Source organism: Elgaria multicarinata, chromosome 2, assembly GCF_023053635.1.
Source record: "Elgaria multicarinata webbii isolate HBS135686 ecotype San Diego chromosome 2, rElgMul1.1.pri, whole genome shotgun sequence".
NCBI classification, from domain to species: domain Eukaryota; kingdom Metazoa; phylum Chordata; class Lepidosauria; order Squamata; family Anguidae; genus Elgaria; species Elgaria multicarinata.
Window position 1 is genome coordinate 128,768,571 of NC_086172.1, and position 21,497 is coordinate 128,790,067.

At 40.8% G+C, this 21,497-nt stretch overlaps 2 protein-coding genes across 2 annotated transcripts in view; one reads left to right on the forward strand and one right to left on the reverse strand.

Annotated features, from left to right (window-relative positions):
- Window positions 1-19,429, forward strand: part of ZNF106 (zinc finger protein 106) — a 137,478-nt gene extending 118,049 nt beyond the window's left edge. The window contains exon 20 of the transcript XR_010025073.1: window positions 19,418-19,429. The gene's annotated coding sequence lies outside the window, so the exon portion shown is untranslated. The remainder of the gene's footprint in view (window positions 1-19,417) is intronic.
- The window catches only part of GANC (glucosidase alpha, neutral C), a 41,938-nt gene extending 20,450 nt beyond the window's left edge, over window positions 1-21,488 (reverse strand). Inside the window, exons 1-12 of the mRNA XM_063117670.1 lie at window positions 21,412-21,488; window positions 18,094-18,190; window positions 17,426-17,503; window positions 14,822-14,884; window positions 12,616-12,724; window positions 8,627-8,754; window positions 7,365-7,547; window positions 7,231-7,279; window positions 5,609-5,675; window positions 4,005-4,101; window positions 2,899-3,079; window positions 2,302-2,452 (exon numbers count right to left, since the gene is read on the reverse strand). Of these exons, the coding sequence (XP_062973740.1) occupies window positions 2,302-2,452; window positions 2,899-3,079; window positions 4,005-4,101; window positions 5,609-5,675; window positions 7,231-7,279; window positions 7,365-7,547; window positions 8,627-8,754; window positions 12,616-12,724; window positions 14,822-14,884; window positions 17,426-17,503; window positions 18,094-18,167 (1,180 nt within the window). The 5' untranslated portion in view covers window positions 18,168-18,190; window positions 21,412-21,488. The remainder of the gene's footprint in view (window positions 1-2,301; window positions 2,453-2,898; window positions 3,080-4,004; window positions 4,102-5,608; window positions 5,676-7,230; window positions 7,280-7,364; window positions 7,548-8,626; window positions 8,755-12,615; window positions 12,725-14,821; window positions 14,885-17,425; window positions 17,504-18,093; window positions 18,191-21,411) is intronic.
- Window positions 21,489-21,497: the final 9 nt, after the last annotated feature.

Genomic DNA, 21,497 nt, shown 5'->3' on the forward strand with positions numbered 1-21,497 from the left:
TCTTAGTCTCTTAATGCATGTCTGCAGGGCTTCTGTTATTGATTTAGGGCACAATCCTGTGTCTTAAAGTCCACCACACCTAGGAAGAAACGCTGGCTACCGTCGTTTCTCCATCGTTGCTCAGTTACTTCCTGTTTTCAAACGGGAAGTAAACAATGAGCACAAGGCCCATTCAGTCCAGCATTGTGATCACATTGCTTCTCCCACACACAGCAGGAGAGAGCAGCAACCAGACTTTTTCTGGTTTTTCTTGCGGTGCAAGGAAGGCCAGAAGGGGCAGAAGGCACGCAAGAGGCAGACAACGTCATGTGAGGGACCTCCGAGAAATCTGCGAGTGCCCAGAAATGAGTGTGCAATAAAACGTTCGTGGAATGGAGCTCTATGTCAGAAAAAATTCCTAGAACTCCCAGCATTCCTCAGCCAGCTGGCTGGGAATGCTGAAAGTTCTAGGATTTTTTTCTGTCTAAACATGCATAGGACTGCACCCTTCGTTGCTACAGCACTACATTAGAAGTTGTAGCTAGTGCAAAATGCAGCAGCTAGACTGCTGGCGGGTACATCATATAGCCACCACATAACACCGGTCTTAAAGGAGCTGCATTGGCTGCCTACATGCTTCCGGTCGGAATTCAAGGTGTTAGTAATGACATTTAAAGCCCTAAATGGCTTGGGACCTCGATACTTGAGAGTGCCTCTCCTTATATATGCCTGCCCAAGACCTTAGATCTGTTGGAGGAGCCCTTCTCCGCATCTAACCAATGTAACATATACGCTATGTTGGGACAAGGGAGAGGGCTTTCTCTGTTGTGGCACCCCAACTGTGGAATGCCCTCCCCTTGGAGGCCCGATTGGCACCAACATTGACTGCATTTCGACACCAAGTAAAACCATGGCTTTTTAACAAAGCCTTTGATGGTTAAACTCACTGGAACATTGTTTTAACTGTTTTAATTGCTTTTACTGCTTTTAAATTATATATTGTTTTAACTTGGATCATGGTTTAATTTGTTTTTAACTGTGCAGATTTATTGTTTTATACTGTATGTTTTTATCTGTACGCTGCTCTGAGATCTTAATGATATAGGGTGGGATATAAATGCTTTAAATAAATAAAAAAATAAATAAGCACAAAAATTGCATAGTAACAGTCCGTTTGTAACATAGAGCTTCTTTACACACAGGAAAAGCCCCACACCCTTACCGGGGCTTTGGTCCTGCGCAGTCTTCCTACCATGACGACACTGTGTTTTACACACAATCATATGAAGTTGAATTGAAAACTTTCCTTCTCCATTGAGTTTAATGAGACAGCGCCATTTAGTGGTGGAATTATAGTGCAATGCCAAGTTTACAAACAGGGAGATGCTGTGATTTCCCAGATAATATCACAGTATCTGTTTTGTTGTTGTTGTTTTTAAAGTGAGATTTCAAGGCCAATCACGAGCATGCAATAAATCACTTGTTTAGAGACGTTCATAGTGGTAGCATGGAGTCCTTTCCATCACTTTGAAACCGGAAAGCAAGTTGCGCAGACTGCTCAGTCAATTCATGGTTACATCACTTCAAGTTACTAATATAGCTTTGCAAACTAGAGTTATTTCTTTTGCCCACACACCAAAGGCAAGGTCCCTTGACTATAGGCTGAAGGCATATGCTATTGCACCTTTACTGAACCTAAGCTAATAATAATAATAATAATAATAATAACAACAACAACAATAACAACAACAACAAAAATAAAATAATGCATGGGAGACTACCTGAGATCCTTATGTACACTCTCTTGAATTCCACTATGGTTTATAAATATAACAGGTGGAATACAAATATAATACAATAAAGTACCAGTTCCTTCTGGGTGAGTAGCTTGTCAGACTTACCAGTGAAGCTGTTCAATGATATATGGGGTACATGTAGACAGATGGATTAATGAACTAGTTTGTGAGCTGTTACTTTTTAAAATATATGTCTCTAAGGCTCTACTATAACCTTATCTGTAACTGCTTATAAATAATACTTTCTCAATACATACAGTATATACACGTTGGTTGCATCATTGCTGCTATTTCTGTTTTTATGCTTTTAAATTTTTGTATATTTGTTTTTAACGTTCATTGTTTTTAACTTTTGTAAACCGCCCAGAGAGCTTCAGCTCTGGGGCGGTATATAAATGTAATAAATAAATAAATTTGAACTTTTACTGTTAAATTCTGTCCTTTTGTCACCTTCCCGTTTAAAGTAGTTTGAGGATATTACACGATATGTGAATAAATAGAGAATGCTGTATTTTCACTGTAATACCTGTCAACTGTGCATACTGCTTAAAAACGTCAAAAGGACTGGGCCCCGTTAAGATGAACGTGTCAATTATTCCACTTTCTGACATCCAGTGCACATCAGTTTGAGGCAGCACCCTCTGCTTTGAGATGTCTGGAGTTTTGGAGAGTGAAACCTTTGAAACAACAAATAAACACACATACTTAGAAAGAAAATAGTGTAGAATGAGTTGACCCAATGAATGGTTTTCCATATAGACAGAGGTATATAGGAACATAGGAACCTGCCTTATAGTGAGTCAGACCATTGGTCCATTTAGCTCAGTATTGTTGACACTGACTGGCAGTGGCTCCCCAGGGTTTCAGGCATGAATTTTTCCAGCAGTATCTGGTGATGCCAGGGATTGAACATGGGGCCATCTGCATGCAAAGCAGGTGCTCTGCCACTGAGTTACACCATGAGGAGTTTCTAGGCCTCTGCCATTAACCAACTTTCTGTGCACCAGAGGAGGCGAGGGGACGCCAATTCAACGTCAATTCTGTATTGGGAATACATTTAGAATACAAGGAGCACTGCAGGAGCAAGATCCATGCAGGAGCAAGATTCCAATGCTGTGCTTACTTTCACTGCAGCTTTTGTAGCAATCTTCACCAGAGTTTCTGAGGAATTCAGCCAGAAGACCCCGATGGTTCTGTCAGGTTTGTGAGCTAAGAGCAAGGGTACTGAACCATAAATGCCCATTTTGTTATGGATTTTGTATCCAAAGACATCTAGGTTATAAAGCCGGTAGACATCGTCATCACTGGAACAGACAGACAGGCATGTTACTTTTCCGGAGCACCTTGCTTTCACTAACTGCAGTGATTCTATTTCATTCTGACCAGTGCAAGGAATGCACATTATAGATGTAATGCCTTGCGAGACAAACAGTACCAGTAGAAGCAGCTATCCATAGTAATTGTTTATGCTATAAGTGGAGTGCACGAGATTACATGGTAGGCTTAGGTTCAATGTTGCTGAAGACGTGAATACTTTAAAGAGTTTGCAAATGCTCTACAACAATCAGAACTGAGATTGGAGAGAGTGTATCATCAAAATAGCAAAGTCCTGATGAAGAAACTGAATGAGAGAAAGGCTAAATATGGGAGAGATTTCTGAGGTGGGGGTTACAATAGTGTACCTCTCTGCAGTGAGGCCAAAGGGATGTAGAAAAGGAAGAGGGCAGGCAGTGGGCAGTGACGCAGGGACCTGAAAGATGCACTGATGGAGGAGGCAAAGGCCTTCAGGAAGAGGAAATTGAGAAAAGGTGGTATGAAGGAACAGTGGAGCTGGAGGAAATTTCACATACCATATTTCTTCGATTGTAAGATGCCATCGATTGTAAGACGCACACTAATTTCACTACCACCAACAGAAAAAAACACCTAAGACACACCCACGATTGTAAGACGCACCCCATTTTTAGAGATGTTTATATGGGGAAAAAAGTGTGTCTTATAATCGAAGAAATAGAGTATTACAGAGGTACAACAGGGACTGTTTGGGGCTGGTAGAAAGGCAGAGAGCCTAAGCAGGCCAGGGAAGCATGAGCCACTGAGCTAAGGGGACACGGAGGAGCTGAATTCCATATATAGATCCGAACTAAGCAGCCAAACATTGGATTGCAAGTCTCTACTCTAGTTACTCAGTACTCTTGCCAACTTTAGAAGCATATCTAAGCACATTACCTGGTGTTTTTAAGGAGAAGTGTCTCTGCATGCTGAGGTATTCCATAGACATGTTCAAATCCATGTAAAGAAAAATCTAGGCCTATACTGCTGGGACCTGTAGGAAGGAGATTAAGATAGAACAGCAGTCTGGTGTAATGAAAACACATGCAATGGGAAAATGTCTTCATTAGCAATGGATTCAAACTGGATTTCCATTAAGGATCTTTGTCACCTCCATTTATATAGACAATGCCTTATTATCTTCATAATGCCAAAGCAGGATTTACCAAAGAATCATAGAGCGTAGGAGACAAAGCTGCTTAGTCCAAGTGTTCAAAGCAAGACTGTGCGGTCCATCCCCTTGAGACTCCTTTATTTCTCCTATAAATCAAAAGATCCCAACCCTGGGGTGGTTCCTCAGAACGCTGCACTGTGGCTCTGTGGCTCGCCACTCTTGTCCGGCCTCAGAGCAGCTCAGCTCAGCCCCCTATCCTCTCATTTTCCCTTCTGCTGCCACCATGAACCTGTACCCCACCTTAAGTACCTCACAAACCACACCAGAGTAAAAGAAAAGAAGATTTATTAACAACTAGTAAGGTATTATTGCAGTTGTAAAAGCGTAATCGTTTCCTCAGGCACAAAGCGTAATGGGTTCAGTACAGTTTCTTTAAATGGTTTCAAAAATGCTTCAGTTTCTACCCTGCCTACTCTACCTTCTAGGCCACACTATCACTCCTCCCTCTATCTACTCACCCCAAAAAACAACCCACATAGATCCTACACCATCCTAGACACGTCCTAACTCTGACAGACCCCAAACCTAACTCTCTCTCACACAGCACTTCACACACAGAGCCACTCACCTAACTCCTCTCCCACTCTTGCCAGCAGCCAATCCAGACCTTCAACGCACCAGCCAATCAGCACTCACCTCACCTGGTCACTCCTTCCCCCTCCCTCTAGCATTTAACACTTACCATCCTGGTTCCAGTATAAACACACTAAGTACATCTTTAAACAATAGACATTATTAAAAACATTACACATACTTACACCTAGAATAGGCATAAAACAGCAAAACATCACAAAGACCACCTTGCCCACCAGCTGCAGTCCATTATTATTTATTTATTATTTATTTATATATGACCATCAGTGTACTTGGTGCTGAACATAGAATGTATACAATGTGAATTAGAGTGTAAAATAGTCAGAGAACAGAGCAACTCAGAGCAACAAGTGCCAGATGACTCATGTAAGTAAGCAAAGTAAAAACTACCAGACATACACACTGATATCACTATTTATTTGCTTGCTGGCATACTTAGCATGTATATGCATAACTCAGTAGGTGGCCAACAGATTCTTCTTCTGATTTGCTCAGAAATCACAATTAATGGGTCTGGAAACTTTTTTAAAAGGTTTCTGTGGATCTTACAAAGTATATATTAAGATACTTTGGTGTAATCAGAAATACATATGGATATTGTACTATAACATCTCATGTATTACATATGAGATAATTTCTAGAAAAAGCCATAGCAGCTAAATATCAATCAACATGATAACTAAGGCAAAAAACGAAAGCAGTTCAATGATTTCTATCATCAGACTAAACATACCATTAGCTTTGATGTCTAAAAAACTGCCAAATCTCTCTTCCCAGAGACCCAAATCTTCTTGATTCTCCTGTATGGAGAAAAATAAGAAAAGTCTAATTTAGAGTACAATTGTTTAATTACTAATAATTAATTTCTACCCTGCTTTGCCACCAAGTATACAAAACACTTCACTTTTAAGATACTCAATCAGATAGAGTATGAATTAAAAATAGTATTAACATGTACATCAAAGTCTATAGCGGGGAGTTTGTATGATTAGTGTTCCCTGCCATTCATACAGATATCTATATGAAAGGCTGACGACACAATCCTACACATGTTTAGGCAGGATAAAAAGTCCTATAACTCCCAGCATGCCCCAGTTAGCATGACTGGCTGAGGCATATTGGGAATTGTAGGACTTTTTTCTAACTTTAGACATGAGTAGGATTGCATCCTTACTGACTTTTAATAAATCAAGAAAACCCTCCCGTGTTAATGCATATGCAAGTTGCAGTTCTGAGGAATATCTAAGGCTATGGAACTTGGCTCTCAGGCTTACAGTCCTCCCAGCTGATGCTCTCCTTGCACCAAGAAACAGCAATACAGAAATCACAAGAAACGAACAAAGAGACAAGTGTCCAGCTTTTTATTTACACAGAAATACGACCTTAGCTTTTCATTCCACATGGAAAAACATGAAAAGATAGTCAGACCATATTCCCAGCTTCTCCCCAAATCAATTTCCATTTGTAGCTTCTTTTATAGCAAAATATATTTACATATCACAGCTGATCAGCCAATTATACAAACATGGCTGGCTGGGGAATGCTAGAAGTTGCAGGCCTTTTTCCTGTCTCAACATGGGTATAATTCCATCATAAATTACCCAATTACTTCCCTTACAACTAATTTCCTAGTATTATTATTTGTTTCTGACATAGCTGTATATTCTGTTTCTGTCTTCTAGTTTACAAAATATCATTGCTCTAGTTCTGAGGCAATTCAAAACACCCCAAGGGCCACTCTTATATTTTTCCTAATTCAAGAGGGCCACAATTTTACATTTTTGTTACAATTCTGTGTTCTTCTTAGCCAATAGCAGATAATACATTTACTCCTCTCTGTGTACATATTCTGAACCCTTTCTCATTTCATCTATCCATTCTCTCTCTCTCTCTCTCTTTCTGTATGTGTGTGTGTGTGTGTGTGTGTGTGTGTGCATCCCACAGGTTTGCACTTCTGTTCTTTATTTACCCCCTTCTGCTTACGTTTTCTTACCCACATATCTTTCTACATCCCCGTTTCTCAGTTTTTTCTATGCATCCCATAATACTTCCCTCTTCTTCCTGCACCACCTGAGGTCTCTTCATCACCAGGTCTCTTCATCACCATAAGCAAGGACAGTATCTAATCCTGCAAAGGTGAATTAGTACTTCCAGGTGTAAACCCTGAAGCAAGTGAAAACACTTGTTTCTGTAAGGAGGCAGATCACCGTGTTTCCACTCATTTCGGATTGTCTCACGGAACATTAAATTGCTGTTGCGCAAGCAGGGTATTGGTGGGGTCTGAAAGAATCGGTGGGGATGTAAGCGCCCCTTTGGATACTGCTTCAAGAGTCTACAAATACAGGTTAGGTTTACCTCAGAAGGGTCAGCTGATCCTCCTTCCTTTTCGTGCGATTTAAATTTCCTAATTTAAAGAAAAATGCAAGAGAAATCAGTTCGCATATTCATATATATTTATTGCTCTCAACACACACAGTGAGATATCACACCTATTTTGTGGGTGTGGCTGCAGATGCTCCAAATACAACAGGCCATTTGAGTTCATGCTCAGTATGATTTCATCCTTGGAAAGAAGCTGAATCTGAAAAGGATTTGCTGTGATGTGAAGCTGCTGGTCTTCACTGGCACAAGCCAACACAAGCTTGTCTGCATCTTTCTGCAATATTGCTGGCCTGGCAAATGGGAAAAGAGAGCAAAAGGTAAACTTCTGAAAGCTTCTTCTCAAATTGTAACAGCAGCAAATCAAGCAAATGATCAATCCAATTGTACAAAAATTACCAAAACCTAGTTATACGGAGTATTTACCATCAAGAGACTTGAATTCAACTCTGGACATATAAATATCAACACCTAAAAGTAAGACTATTAAAAAAAAATCTAAATTTTGAATTGAGGTAACTCAAATTCTGCTGTCAGAGTAAATCATGGAAATGAACCATATGCATGCATCCTCAGAATCTATTTCATTGAGCAAATTCTGCACTCAGTCCCCCAGATTTCAAAGAATTTGGAAATGTCTGACATGCCCTAGGGAAATAGAAGAAAGGAAGGGTATTGAGATTGGGGAATCAGTAAAATTGTAAAACTGGGCCCAAGAGATTATAACCAAGAGGAAAGGAAAGAGATTATAACCATGAAGGAAGTGTTTCTCTGACATAGCTCATATTTTCAGTTTTTGCCATAGTGCATAAGGCTCGCTAAAGTAGCATTTAAAAATAAATCAATTACTCAATCAAGAAAAATGAACAACACCACAAAAAAGAATTGCTAATTTTGTATCAGATTTTGCTTGGCAATCCTGTAGCAGGGGTGGGCAACCTGTGGCCATCCAGATGTTTTGGCCTAGCCAACATAGCCAATGGTGAGGCACAGCAGGAGTAGTAGGCCCAAACACCTGGAGGACCACAAGTTGCACACCTCTTCTGCAGAGTGTGGAGCATATACTAAAGACTCTCACCATAGACATGGGTTTAATTACATCCTCTTCCCCACAATTGCATTATAGAAAAAGACCCAAAATCGCTATTCCAAATAGATGAGTTCACTTTTATCACAACTACTGCCTTCTGTTGAGTTGGTTTAATCCACTCTGTCCATTGTTTTCTTTTACTGTATTTTTTCTTCAGGTAACAGGGAGAGAAACCCAAAGAGGTAGTGACTACAACATGCCTATGACTGTGCAAAATATACTAGGAACACCAATGAGAGGGCAGATGGGTAAACACTGAAGACATCGTTTTCCATAGCCTACCTGAGGCTGACAGGGTCTTTTAGAAGAACATCAGGAACTTCATATCTTGGTTTGAGTGGTGTTAGTTCATTAATTTTAAACCTGAAAATATTGCCCTCTATTTCATAAATTTCTACTAAAAGAGGTACCTGGTAATGAACAAACAAATGAGTAACAATTACTATCTGTATGTGACAGACAAATCTCATTGGGTTGGATCCAGGCTTGCCTGTCCACGAGCGGAAGGGCTCCTTTTTCTGAAAGGGACTGAAATCCAAGAGGTTCCCTGCAAGAGGTTTTTCCTGCTTCCCATGAGTGGAGCTCTGCTCACAGGAAGCCTGGATCAACCCCGTTATGGTTTAGTTCAGATTTCTACAGATACCATGCCAGAAAAAGATATACGGGAGAGTTTCTTCAGGTGGAGTTTGTCTAAGGGTTTCACCAGAAATAACAGCAATTAAGAGCACAATCCTATGTTTAGACAGAAAAAAAAACCTCCCAGCCATACTGGTTGGGGGATGCTGGGAGTTATAGGACTTTTTCCTGTCTCAACAGACACAGGATTGTGTCCCCAGCCTTTCATACAGGGATCTGCATGAGCTGTTTTGAATACTTGGTGGCAAAGCACCAAAGAAATTGATTAGTATCAATTAAATAATTGATAAATTAATTGTTGGTGCCTGTTATTGGATCTGAAAAAATGCCTAACTGCCCTGAGGTAATGTGCATTTATCGATAAACAAGAGATTCAAATATCACATAGTTAGCCCAAAGTAGTTCTTTGTTTAGGAAAGCCAGTTAACACTGGTGAATGTTAAAACTGAATCTATAAAAATATGTTTTGGGCCAGTAGGCAAATATTTGCTTGTAATTTAGCTTTGAACTGACTTGATAGATAAGCCAGCCAACTAATGAAGTAACTATTCAAGTATTTTAGTACAGGCAATTCTTAACTTTGTCTCCAAACAAACAGAATTAGGGTAACTATATGGAAAGGAGGACAGGGCTAACAGTTGTATAGAAAAGGGAATTTCAGAAGGTCTCATTTGTATGCATGCTGCACCTGATGAAATTCCCTCTTCATCACAGCAGTTAAAGCTGCAGGAGCCCTGCCCTTTTTTGTATCTGGTCGCTCTAGTATAGTTCCTGCAGCTTTAACTGTTGTGATGAAGAGGAAATTTCGCTAGGTGCAGCATACATACAAATGACACCTGCTGAAATTCCCTTTTCAATACAACTGTTAAAGATATAGGAGCCCTGTCCTCCTTTTCATGTGGTCCCCCTAAGAATAATGTAATATTTGGAAAGTCATTTTAAATTGTTTTCTGTAAGGATGCCAGCATTTACCTCCTAATAGCTATAATTTAAATGAGGATTTAAATGAGGATTTTGGACAACATCCAACTCACTACTGCTAATGTAGATTACGTTGCACAAGTGCGGGGAAAGGCAGAAAGCAGGTCTCCAGATGTTTTGGACTTCAATCCCCAGCATTCCCGACCATTGGCCATGCTGGCAGGGACTTCTGGGAGCTGGAAGTCTAAAACATCTGGAGATCTATTTGTTACCCAACCTTGTTCCAGCGCAACACCAATAGCTTTTGCTGGTGTGACATGTTTTCTGGAAAAAGCTGTTGTGTCAGTGAACCTTTTGCCGTTGTGTTTGCTTATGCCAGAGGTTACTAGTGCAACATAATTTACATTAGTAGTAGTGTCAAGATGGAAACTACCTTTTAAACCTGGGGAATGATTTCATTAAATCACATATCACATTAATTCTGAGTAGACATTTATAGGATTGTGCTGCATAGTTTTAATTCCTAGTGCACTATACATTTCATACTGGATATAATCCACTCCCCACAGACATCTGTGTCAAGATTCTCACTTGTATCAATGGAGGAAATTGTTAATCTGGTGCTAAAAGGATTAAATTATGCTGCATGAAGAAGGCTACTTCAGACTAAATATGGCTAATTTGATCTGGTATGGTGGGATGACCTGAGTGAGGGTTTTGGGAAGATTTACAAGACGACCCCCTAAAAGACCCCAGACTCATATCTGAAAAGACCCCCAGAGGTATATTCCAGACCTCTGAGCCATGGGCATGAAGACCTTGAAGTTTGATTCTATGCTAATTGATTTTATGCCATTAACTAAGACTCTAGCGAAGACTTGCAGGACTGTCATGAAGAAAAAAACAAACCAACAAACCACAGTGGACTTTACAAGTGGCTTCTCAGAGCTCATTCAAGGCCACAGTGTGAGCATGCTTAGATGTCCACTAGGAGGAAGAAAAAAATATTTTAACATCTCGTGGTGTGCACCTGCTGTCCTCACTCAAAGTTGGGCGTGGAAAGTCATAATACTGAGCAAACGTGACATTTGGGAGGAGGTGTTTGGGAAGATATGACCAAGTATGTCTGAAGAGGAACATGAATTCAAAGAAAATGCACTAAACAGAAATACACCAATCAAGTTAATACGCCCATATGGCAGCCATGTTTTAATGAACACCATGGGTATAACACGTGAGATATTGGGGAGGGGAAGACACCTAAGTTCTAATTGGAAAATGGGTGGTCTAATCACTTATTCATGCCATTTGTGGTTGGAAGATGGTGGTCTCATCACTCACTGGGACCCCACCTTTGGCCAGAACAAGTGTATAAAAGCAAAGGTAGCAAAAGCTGCAAGGCAGATTTTTTTATTTTCCCCTTTTCTTTGACTTCATCTCTGACTTTTGGATTAACAGACCCAAGGACTGGGGTAACTATGAATCTCTTTATGCTTCTAGACTTTGGGACTTGGAATTATTTCTAAGTCTTTGATTTTCTCTTTCACTCTAACTTCTGCTTTTCCCCCCCACATGCCTAGAGAAACTTAGTAATGCTTCAACATAGCTTTTAGATTCAAGTAGTGTGCAGGAGGAAGAATATGGAGGGTTAACTACTATGTTTTAGTATAGTCGAATGTGTTTTAGTTTAGTTTTAAACTGCAAGTCGTAAACAGAAGTGGATAAAAGGAGTCATAATAATGCTAGAAGCTCAAGCTGTTATCTTATTAGCTAAGTTTGTAATACCTGCTTTGGCAACTGCAATTCTTTTAATTAATCTTATATTTGCATTTCATTCTCTTTTCTTGTAACCACAGAGATATTGTATACTTATATAACTATCATGCCACTTGTTTAATTTTGCAATTTTTACAATAAATAGATTCTTATTTACAATAAATAGATTCTTATTTACAATCATGCCTGTGGTGATGCTTGTCAGTTGGGATTAAATGTTTGGATTAGCACTGGTTATCCACCGGGGTGTTCCGGACTAATTTGGTGTAGGTTCTGAGGTTAAAAGGGACCAAATTTACAGAAATTACCACTCAGGCTTGGTGCAACCAGAACAGTGTCCACCTCTTAACTATAGTCAAAGATCAGGAGTAGCTTATGAGTTTGCTCCTTTCATCCCTGACCATGAATGCTTCATTCCCTTTTCAGAGTAAAACACAACACATCATTAAGAGAATAATCCTATGGTTCCTAGAGAGGATCTGGTGGGGCCAGAGGTTCCTGGAACTGAGGTCAGAGTCAGCACCCCCAACCTCAGATCCTGGAGTCCAACTTCCCCTCACACAGCTGGCGCGGAGAGAACAGTCCCTCCAAGGTTGCAAAGCAACCTCGGAGAGGAGGGAAAGGATGCAGTGCTGTGGACAGGGAGGGGACTGGGGAAGCAGGCTATCCCCTGCCCTCCACGGGTTCCTTCCCTCCCCCTCAGAGCCCTAGCTAGAGGGTTAAAAACATATTTCTAGCAAAAAATGCATTTTTTCATTCTGCACAGGAGGTCCATCAGTCCTGCAACCCTGTATTCCCCAACTAGCCATGTTGGGAGTTGTATGGCTTTTTTCTGTCTACAAGTGCATAGAATTATGCCCTAAAATAGTTGATTAATTTTGGCATGGTAAATCGCACATTCCTTTTATTGATCAAATACATTTAGAGTATATCCCCACCTTGAATTCTTCATTGATAATTTGGAATTTGACATTGCCGCTAGATAATTCCACTGTGTCTAGCAAGGCTCGGTACAAATGCTTCCCAGGACACAAATGCTTCTGACGCCTGACAAAGAAAGGAGAGGACACACCTGATCACTATTCCTGTATAATTACTTGACTAATGGTAAAGGATGCATTCGTGCACACAATGGCTACTTAGAACCCACTGAGGTCAAAGCAATTTAAACAGGATTGCATTCAAAATTTACATGATTTCAGAACAGTGTTAAAAAGCGCTGTATGGAGAAAAAAATCTGCTTCGTGATTTTCAAATTATGTTTTCTTTCCTTGACCTGAAAATATAAATCATTTAAGTCACTTATAGTAGTGTCTTTACTTGACAAAGCACAGCTTAGCTCCTTTTAGAAATCCAGTTCTATTTCCCATTTGTTTTGCTCTTTAATGGTGTGTCCTTAGTTTACTTCTGGGATTAATGCTAGGGACCAAGAACGCAGCCCTAATCTCCTGATGTTGATGGCTGGAGTGAGTTAAGATGGTGTGCTTGTAAAGCTGATGGGAGAAGAGTGCTGTCGGAGGACTAGGGAGAGATAGGCCACAGCTAGACCTAAGGTTTATCCTGGGATCATCCAGGGTTCACCCCTGCCTGAGCATTGGATCCCCTGTGTGTCACCTAGATGAACAGGTTTGACCCCTGGATGATCCAGAGATAAACCTTAGGTCTAGCTATGGCCTCAGTCTCTCTGCTGGGGAGGTGGAAAGCTGCTGCTGGAGGTTCTCCTATGAGGGTAGCAGGGGGTGTTCTCCTCAGATTGGGAACCCCAATCCTCAACCTGAACCCATAAGAATATAAGAAGAGCCCTGCTGGATCAAACCAAGGGTCCATCTTGTCCAGCATTCTGTTTACACATAAGCCAACCAGCTGTTGACCAGGAACCCACAAACAGGATATGAGTGCAACCCATCAGTTACACCAGTCCTGGAGCTGGCATAGCTAATTCCCCAGCCCCCATGTTGCTGTCAACGGAAGGAGGAATTTCACCTATATTGATCTGCTGGGCTGAAAACCCCATTTTCTGACTTTCTCCACACCAGTCCAATTTAGGATTGCTCTGCCCAGGATCCAGCTTCCCCTGCTAGGGCAGTTGAGTAGCTAATTGAGTTACTACTGAAAGACTGTGAAGTAGTGCATTCTAGGAGATGAAGTAGTGCATTCTAGGAGAGGAACTAGTGTTAATGTGGTCAGTCCTGAAACGGATCTTCACAGACTTTTGTGGCAGAACAGACTATAGGGCAGGAAGGTTGTTAGAAATAATGTCTTCCTTTAGCAAAGGCTACTTCTGGGATTTCTGCAACCAACTCACTGGAGAGGCCTTTTCCTGTGACAGAATACAAGGAGGATGAAAAGACATTTTCTAGTTTAGCATTTTGTCTCTATCAATGTGTTTGTCAACTTTATAGGATGGTGGAATGCTACCATCTGGCAAGGGTATCTGTTTGCAAGTTAATAATACTGAGGGCCCAAACAGATGTGAAGTTATTTGCAACTAATATGCATATTTGGGAGGTATGTATACAAAGGCCCCAGGGAAGCCTGAGCAGTCTCAGGACCATTGGGGAGTGAGGAGGGTGTTTAAACTCTTTGACCTGGTTTGCATAACACATTGGGCTCACCATAGCTTGCTTAACCCATGATGAGCTGCAATGCATGTGGTCACAATTATGAATATTCAATCCCTAATGGGATTGCGGTGACTTCTTTGAACCTGGCCACAACTCTCGCATAACCTACGTTTTGTAGTAGGGTTATGTGATGGATGTTTAACCCTCAAATAACTCATAGTGGCCAGGTTTGGAAAATACTCCGCATTCCCACCAGGACTTGCATATTCATAGTGGCAGCTGCACACGCCAGGCATGTATTGCGGCTCATTGTGGATTAAATAACCCACAGTGAGCCTGGTGCATTGTGCAAGCCAGCCCTTTCTCTTCTTGCCAGAGTCCTGACAAAAAAACTCTCTTGGAAGTTGCTATTTGCATTTCAAGGGAAGCATCAATTGGGACTTCCTTCTGATGCCTTGAGAGAAGTTGATGTACTGGTGCAATACTGAGGGCCTCTCTTTTCACAGTGCTACAGGCTGCAATGTTATGTTAGCACAGTGGTCATGTGACATGATGCATAATAAACACTCATATCACTTACCTGTAGAAAGCAATTTGTTTGCATGTCTTAAACTGGCTTTTGTCCACAGCCTCATCTTGGACACTGGATAAAAGAAAGTATAATTTAAGTTCCTAATAAGAAAATAAATATGTATTCCTCTTTAAGCTCCTAATGAGAAAACAAATATGTATCCAAAACTCATTTTGTCAGTATAAAAGGTGCATTGTGTTAAGAGTAGCCTCTAATTAGTGTTCCCTGATCACAGTATGCGTATATGATATTTTTGCTTTTTATTTTTTATTGTGAATTTAATAAAACAGAACAGAAAACAAATCAAGGGGGGAGAAAGTTATGCATAGTTTTCAAGAAAAGCAGACCAAATATCCATATATTTTATCCACTCGCAAGTGGAGTCTATATAAATGTTGATAGCGTTGTTGAGTCCTCAGTCCATTGCATTATGGGAGGTATATGATATAAATGGACCACTCAGGAAAGATAATAGTTTATAAGAAGAATCACTCTTTTAAAAGTCAACTACCATAGAAATGTGTGATCAATAAAATACTTTGCCAGAATTTGGGAGTAGTTCCTTTTTATCAATACTATTCCAGAGTAAATTTCTTCCACCTTACTAAAAACGGAAAAATATATATCCTGTAGACTAAGGGTGGGGTGAATTCAGTATTGTATGATCTACTCATTATTATTATTATTATTATTATTATTATTATCATCATCATCATCATCATCATCATCATCATCATCATCATCATAGTCCACCAATAGATTTACAAAGCAAGAGTTATACTCAGGATTTCTAAGCAATTAAACTGTGTTAAAGTGATTTCAAAAATGGGTTTTACTGTTCACCTCATTCAGCATTGTTTTGCAGTAATTAATTCCCTCCACTGGAAAATGGGCAGTGGTCAACCATTACAATATTTATTGACTATTATTAATCGGCTTCCTCAAAGGTAAGTCCTGTCTCTCTATCCTAACCTCTTAGGCTAGGCTTAACATATACCTACCCACCCATTCTCCTCCACCCACTTTTATCAAAACAAAGCCTGAAGAAAAGTCCAGTGTAGCTTGAAAGCTCATGTACCATTAATAATAATAATAATAATAATAATAATAATAATAATAATAATAATAATAAATTTATCTCTTACCCGCCTCTCCCTTTGGATCGAGGCGGGGAACAACATTAGAACAGGAATCAATACATCTTAAAAAATCATGATTTAACATTGATCTGGATAGGCCTGCCGGAAAAGGCTAGTCCTTAAAGCTGCCTTAAAATCACACATAGTGTTAATTTTACGAATCTCCTCTGGCAGGCCATTCCACAATCTGGGGGCGACAGAAGAAAAGGTCCTCTGGGAAACTGATGTCAGCCTAGTTTTAGCTGACTGAAGTAAGTTCACCCCAGAGGACCTGAGTGTGCGGGGCGGACTATATGGGAGAAGGTGATCCCGCAGGTAACTTGGACCCAAACCATTTAGGGCTTTAAAGGTGATGACCAACACTTTGTACTTTGCCCGGAAACTAATTGGCAGCCAGTGGAGTGATTTTAATGTTGGTGTAATGTGGTCACCCCTAGGTGTACCGGTGACCAACCTGGCTGCCATATTTTGAACTAGTTGAAGTTTCCGAACTAGGTACAATGGTAGCCCTATGTAGAGTGCATTGCAGAAGTCAAGCCTTGAGGTTACCAGAGCGTGCACTACTGTCTTTAGGTCTTCTGACTCTAAGAAGGGGCGCAGCTGGCGTATCAGCCGAAGCTGATAGTAGGCACTCCTGGCTGTCGCATCTATCTGGGCTGTCATTTGGAGCGACGGATCCAGGAGCACCCCCAAACTGCGAACACAGTCTTTCAGGGGGAGTGTAGCCCCATCCAGAACTGGCTGACACACCTCCAAACCTAGGTCAGAGCCCTTGACAGCAAGCACCTCTGTTTTGTCTGGATTCAGCTTCAGTTTGTTTTTCCTCATCCAGCCCATTACAGCCTCCAAGCATTCATTCAGAGGAGACACACTATCCTTAGCTGATGCTGTTATTGAAGGCATAGAGAAATATATTTGGGTGTCATCAGCATACTGATAGCACCCCGCCCCATGCCTCCGGATGATTTTAGATGCCAGTCAGTTTTGTTAGGAATTGCATTCTAAACTAACCGCACTGTAATTCTCTCTAGTTTCTCATTTACTAATGTTCCACTGTCTGTCATCCAAACACACTGCTATAGATAACAGGATTTTAGTGTAACACAATTATTACCTTTCCTGTGACACTGGAGCAACTTCATCCCAGAATTATAATAAAATATGAGTTTCAAACTGTTTCTCTCATTTCCTTTCGACTTTATATCTCCCAGTGCAAATATTCTCTTCTATTTAAAACACCTAATCGCGGCAAACTTTTAATTCATAGGTGTCCCTTTTAAATATTCAGTTAGCAGTTCTGTAAGTGCCCACGATTAACTATCTACATGGTTGAGGAAACAAGGTAACGTAAAGGTGGTGGTGGGAATCAATGAATCAATCCGCTCTTTTCTCTTCCTTAGAACCACACACTCACTATGCGATACCTTTCAACTCAGGTTTGCAAGACAACAATTGCAGAATCGCATGTATTTACCTGATTTCCTCCTCACCACTTGGTTCCATGGCATTCGTCTCCCCAACGCACTGATCAGGGCCGGCGTCACTCTTCTCACTGTAGGTTACAAACAGGGAAACTCAGAGAAAAGCCTCCAGCCAATGGAGAATTTGGATTTCACTTTTTCTCACAGCATGCTGGGAAATGGAGTTTCTGTTTCTGATGGCCCTGCCCACCAGCTCTATTACCAAGAGCGTCTCGAAGCGTCTTCCCCAGCCTTCCAGATCTCTTAGGCTACGACGCCCATTTTAAACAGATATATTTTAAACTTATTTACAATAAGTGCAGGACTTGTATATTTCTCTATGTGTGGATCAGCTGCTGTTCTTACATCGTATTGTACTTAATACTGGCTCCAATACAAACCAATTTTCTAGAGCTGTCTTTTATGTATTTTATTGTTGCAAGCCGCCTTGCCAGGGTTTCTGTCCTGAAAGGTGGCCAAGAAATGTTTAAAATAAATAAATAGCCTGAGTTTCCAAATTCTGAAAATGATAATATTATTAGGCAGAATGAGTGAATATATGAAACTAGTAACATTACATACTTCGTATGAAACCCACTCTGTTAGATTACAAAGCAATAGAACCTTGACTCTGGGACAACCACAAGCTGGTGTATCACAGGTACAAATCCTAAAAAATTACCATGATATCTCTGAAGGACTTGGATGTCTCCAAGGCACCTTACATTTCAAAGTGGATGAAGCTGTGCAGCCCATGCGGCATATGCCACGCAGAGTCCCTGTAACATTGAAAGAAAAAATAATGACTGCAATAAGACAAATGGAAAAGAACAGAATCATTGCCAGACTGACAGAACCTGCCAAGTGGACAAGCAGCATGGTAGCCATACAGAAACCTGGTAAACTTTGCATCTGTATAGATCCAAGTAACTTAAATAAGGTATTATTATGAGTTCACTACCAAATGCCCCCCATAGAAAAAATCTTACCAGACCTTGCCAAAGCTAAAATATTCTCTGTCCTAGATGCTGTGGTAAACCACGATAATCTCGGAGTGTTTTAGGTCCATGCCTAGCCACCTAGTCAATCAGAGTTAGACACAAGTGTAAGGCTTTAACCCAGTTTTATTTTGCATGCAAAAGGCCGTCTGTTTCAAAGATCGGGTCCTTTTCTAGATCATTCAAAATGTGACGCGTAAGCAGGGTACAGTGTACAAATGTGAATACATTGCTATAAGGACCATAAGTCTTTGGCGCGGTGCCAGGAACTTTCCGAGTTGCATGAAACATAGCTCTTAAAGGTCATTGCCGTTTGTGGTTTGGCCTTTCTTGTGGTTAAGTTATTGTTTCCTGTGTAGCAAACTGCAGACAACTTCCCAACCTGAAGCGGATGCTAACCAGCAACAGTACGCAAGACAGAGACACAGACAGAGGGACCAGACCATATAATAGACCCAAGTGCCACATCTATTTAGGCAACACTGTCACAGGGCCCAACAACATCAGTCACACCATCAAGGGCTCTTTCACCTGCATCCTCCAAAGTAGTATATGCCATCATTTGTCAGTAACTCCCGTCTGCAGTTTGCATAGGACAAACAGGTCAACCTCTTCACAAGAGAATAAATGGACACAAATCAGACGTAAGACAAACAGAACCCAGAAGCCTTTGGGTGAACACTTCAACCTTCCAGGGCGTACCATTGCTGATTTGAAAACCACCGCATTACAACAAGCACACCACAGAGGAAGAATCCAACGAGAAACCGCTGAACTGGAAATTTTAAAGAACCTGGACACTTTACAACGTGGTTTGAACAAAGATGACAGCTTTCTATCCCACTACATGATTTAATAACTCTTATTTGGACACTGTAACTGCTTAACTCTCAAGCCTCACCGCAGGGGAACCAATCCAAGTGAACACTACAATCCTATGGAATTTCCTGGGAGTGAAAAGGTTAGTTTATTTACAAGGAAGCAAAGCTGTTGAAGGAAGCTACTTAGTTTGTTTGCAAGAGAGAAGCTTCTCTCAGGACCAATGACATGAGAATGGCTTTTGAGTCAGTTCCTGAGCAGACAGGAAGGAGACAGAAAAGATTGGTGAGTTTTCTGACCTCCTAGAGCAGTGGTTCCCAAACTTTTTCAGGTAACCGCCCCCTTGGTTCCACAAACTCATGCCCTGCGCCCCCTACCCTACCCTATAAAAATCATTATTCAGAATAGTGGTTTTCAACGACCCACTAAGGAAGATAATAACAATAAAATTCAAAACAGTAACAATTAATGGAATACTTTATTCAAAATCCAATTGGTGTGTCCCGCCATGCTGGCTGCAAACAGAGGCATTCACTCTCTTTTCCCTCCCTCCCTCAGCAAGCCTGGGGTGGGTGCTTCCCATTTAGAGGGGATTCTAGGAGTTGAAGGACTTTTTTCTGTCTAAACATGCATAAAATTGTGTCTTTAACTTATGTCACACTAGCATGAATACAGGAATCAAATAGGATTTCCTTCTTCAGTGGAACACGCTTACTTAGGAGTAAGCACCATTTTGTTATAGGAAAAGATAATGTATTTTAAATAAAATTTAAAAATAATTATCTGCCACCTGGTACAGAGTTTTCCTATGGAAAACCTGGCTGGGACTGAAGTAGAAGGGCACTAATTTTACTGTACTTATTGTCTTTAAATATGGTTAAATATTCCACAGTTACCTTGCTATTCTATTTCTACAATTCATTTTCTCCTGTCTTTTCTTCACCGTCTGTTCGTTTTCAGGCTGAATCCTATGCACATTTACCTCAGAGTAAGTTCTATTGATCTCAGTGGGGCTTACTTCTGAGAAGACATACTTAGGATTGTGCTGAAGCTCTGTTTTTATGGTGACACAAGATACACACATACCATGTTTACCAAAAGAGCACTTGAAAAAGGGGGTTGGACACCCTGAAATAAGCAAGGGCAGATAGGAGTTGTTTCAGCAAGCATTCTGAAAAAAGGTGCTGCTGAATCTTTTTTAGCCAGGAAGGACCTGGGGAATTGCCATTCTCTCTCCCTTCCCCTTTTCTTTTCTCTCCCAATCCTGTTGTAGTCCAGATTTTTTGGGTAGGGACAGACACTCTAACAATGCATGTAATTCTATCCACTGTAGTAGCTTCAGCAAGGTCTTGCACACTTAAAACAGTAACTTCTGGTACAGCAACTTCATTTATAGACTGTTGAGACTGGGCACTCCGGCATACTCTGGCAAAATGTCCTTTCCTTTTCCACTGTCTGCACTGAGCCTCCCTTGCAGGGCAGTTAGCATAATTTGCTATATATTGTGTTGATCCACAACGATAGCATACTGTCAGTGCAGATTTTGAGGGCTGTAAGCACTTTTTTTGCACCATCTTTGCAGTTGTCCAAAGGCCTTGGGACTGTTTTGAAAGGCTGCACAGCCTGCACTGGTTCTATCTTGTCTTGATCCATTAGCTTCGCCTCTGCCACTGCAGTTTCTATCTGGCTGGCAATTGTCATGGCTTTCTGCAAGTTAAGATCAGTTTCTAGCAACAGGCATTCTCTGATGTGAGGCATCACTGTCTTCTCCACCAACTGATCCCGAATCATTTCCTCTGCTATATCTCCAAAATTACAAGTAACAACCATTTCCCTCAAAGCAGCAATATATTGATCTGTAGTTTCTCGTTTCTGTCCCCGCTGGTGAAATTTATAGCGTTTTGCCACAATATTAACTTTAGGCACAAAAAAGTTTCTTAAAGCAGCCAAAGCTGTCTCATATTTATCATCCACAACAGGTAAATTATAGAAGATTCTCTGAGCTTCTGCTCCCAAGCAGTGGATGAGCAATGCACGCTTCCTTGCCTCTAGAAGTTCCTTATCATGAATAGCCAGCACATAGGTATCAAACATTCTAATCCAAGAAGTAAAGGGAATCACTGGCTCAACCGGAGTTTGGAGGAAAGATGGTGGGGAAGTCAAAGGTAGAAGAGCCATCTCACCTTTGTTGCCAATTTGTTGTATTGCAAGAATCCTAAGACAGCAGAGACATCTTCTTAAACACTACTTTATTCTCGGCCTAGACCGA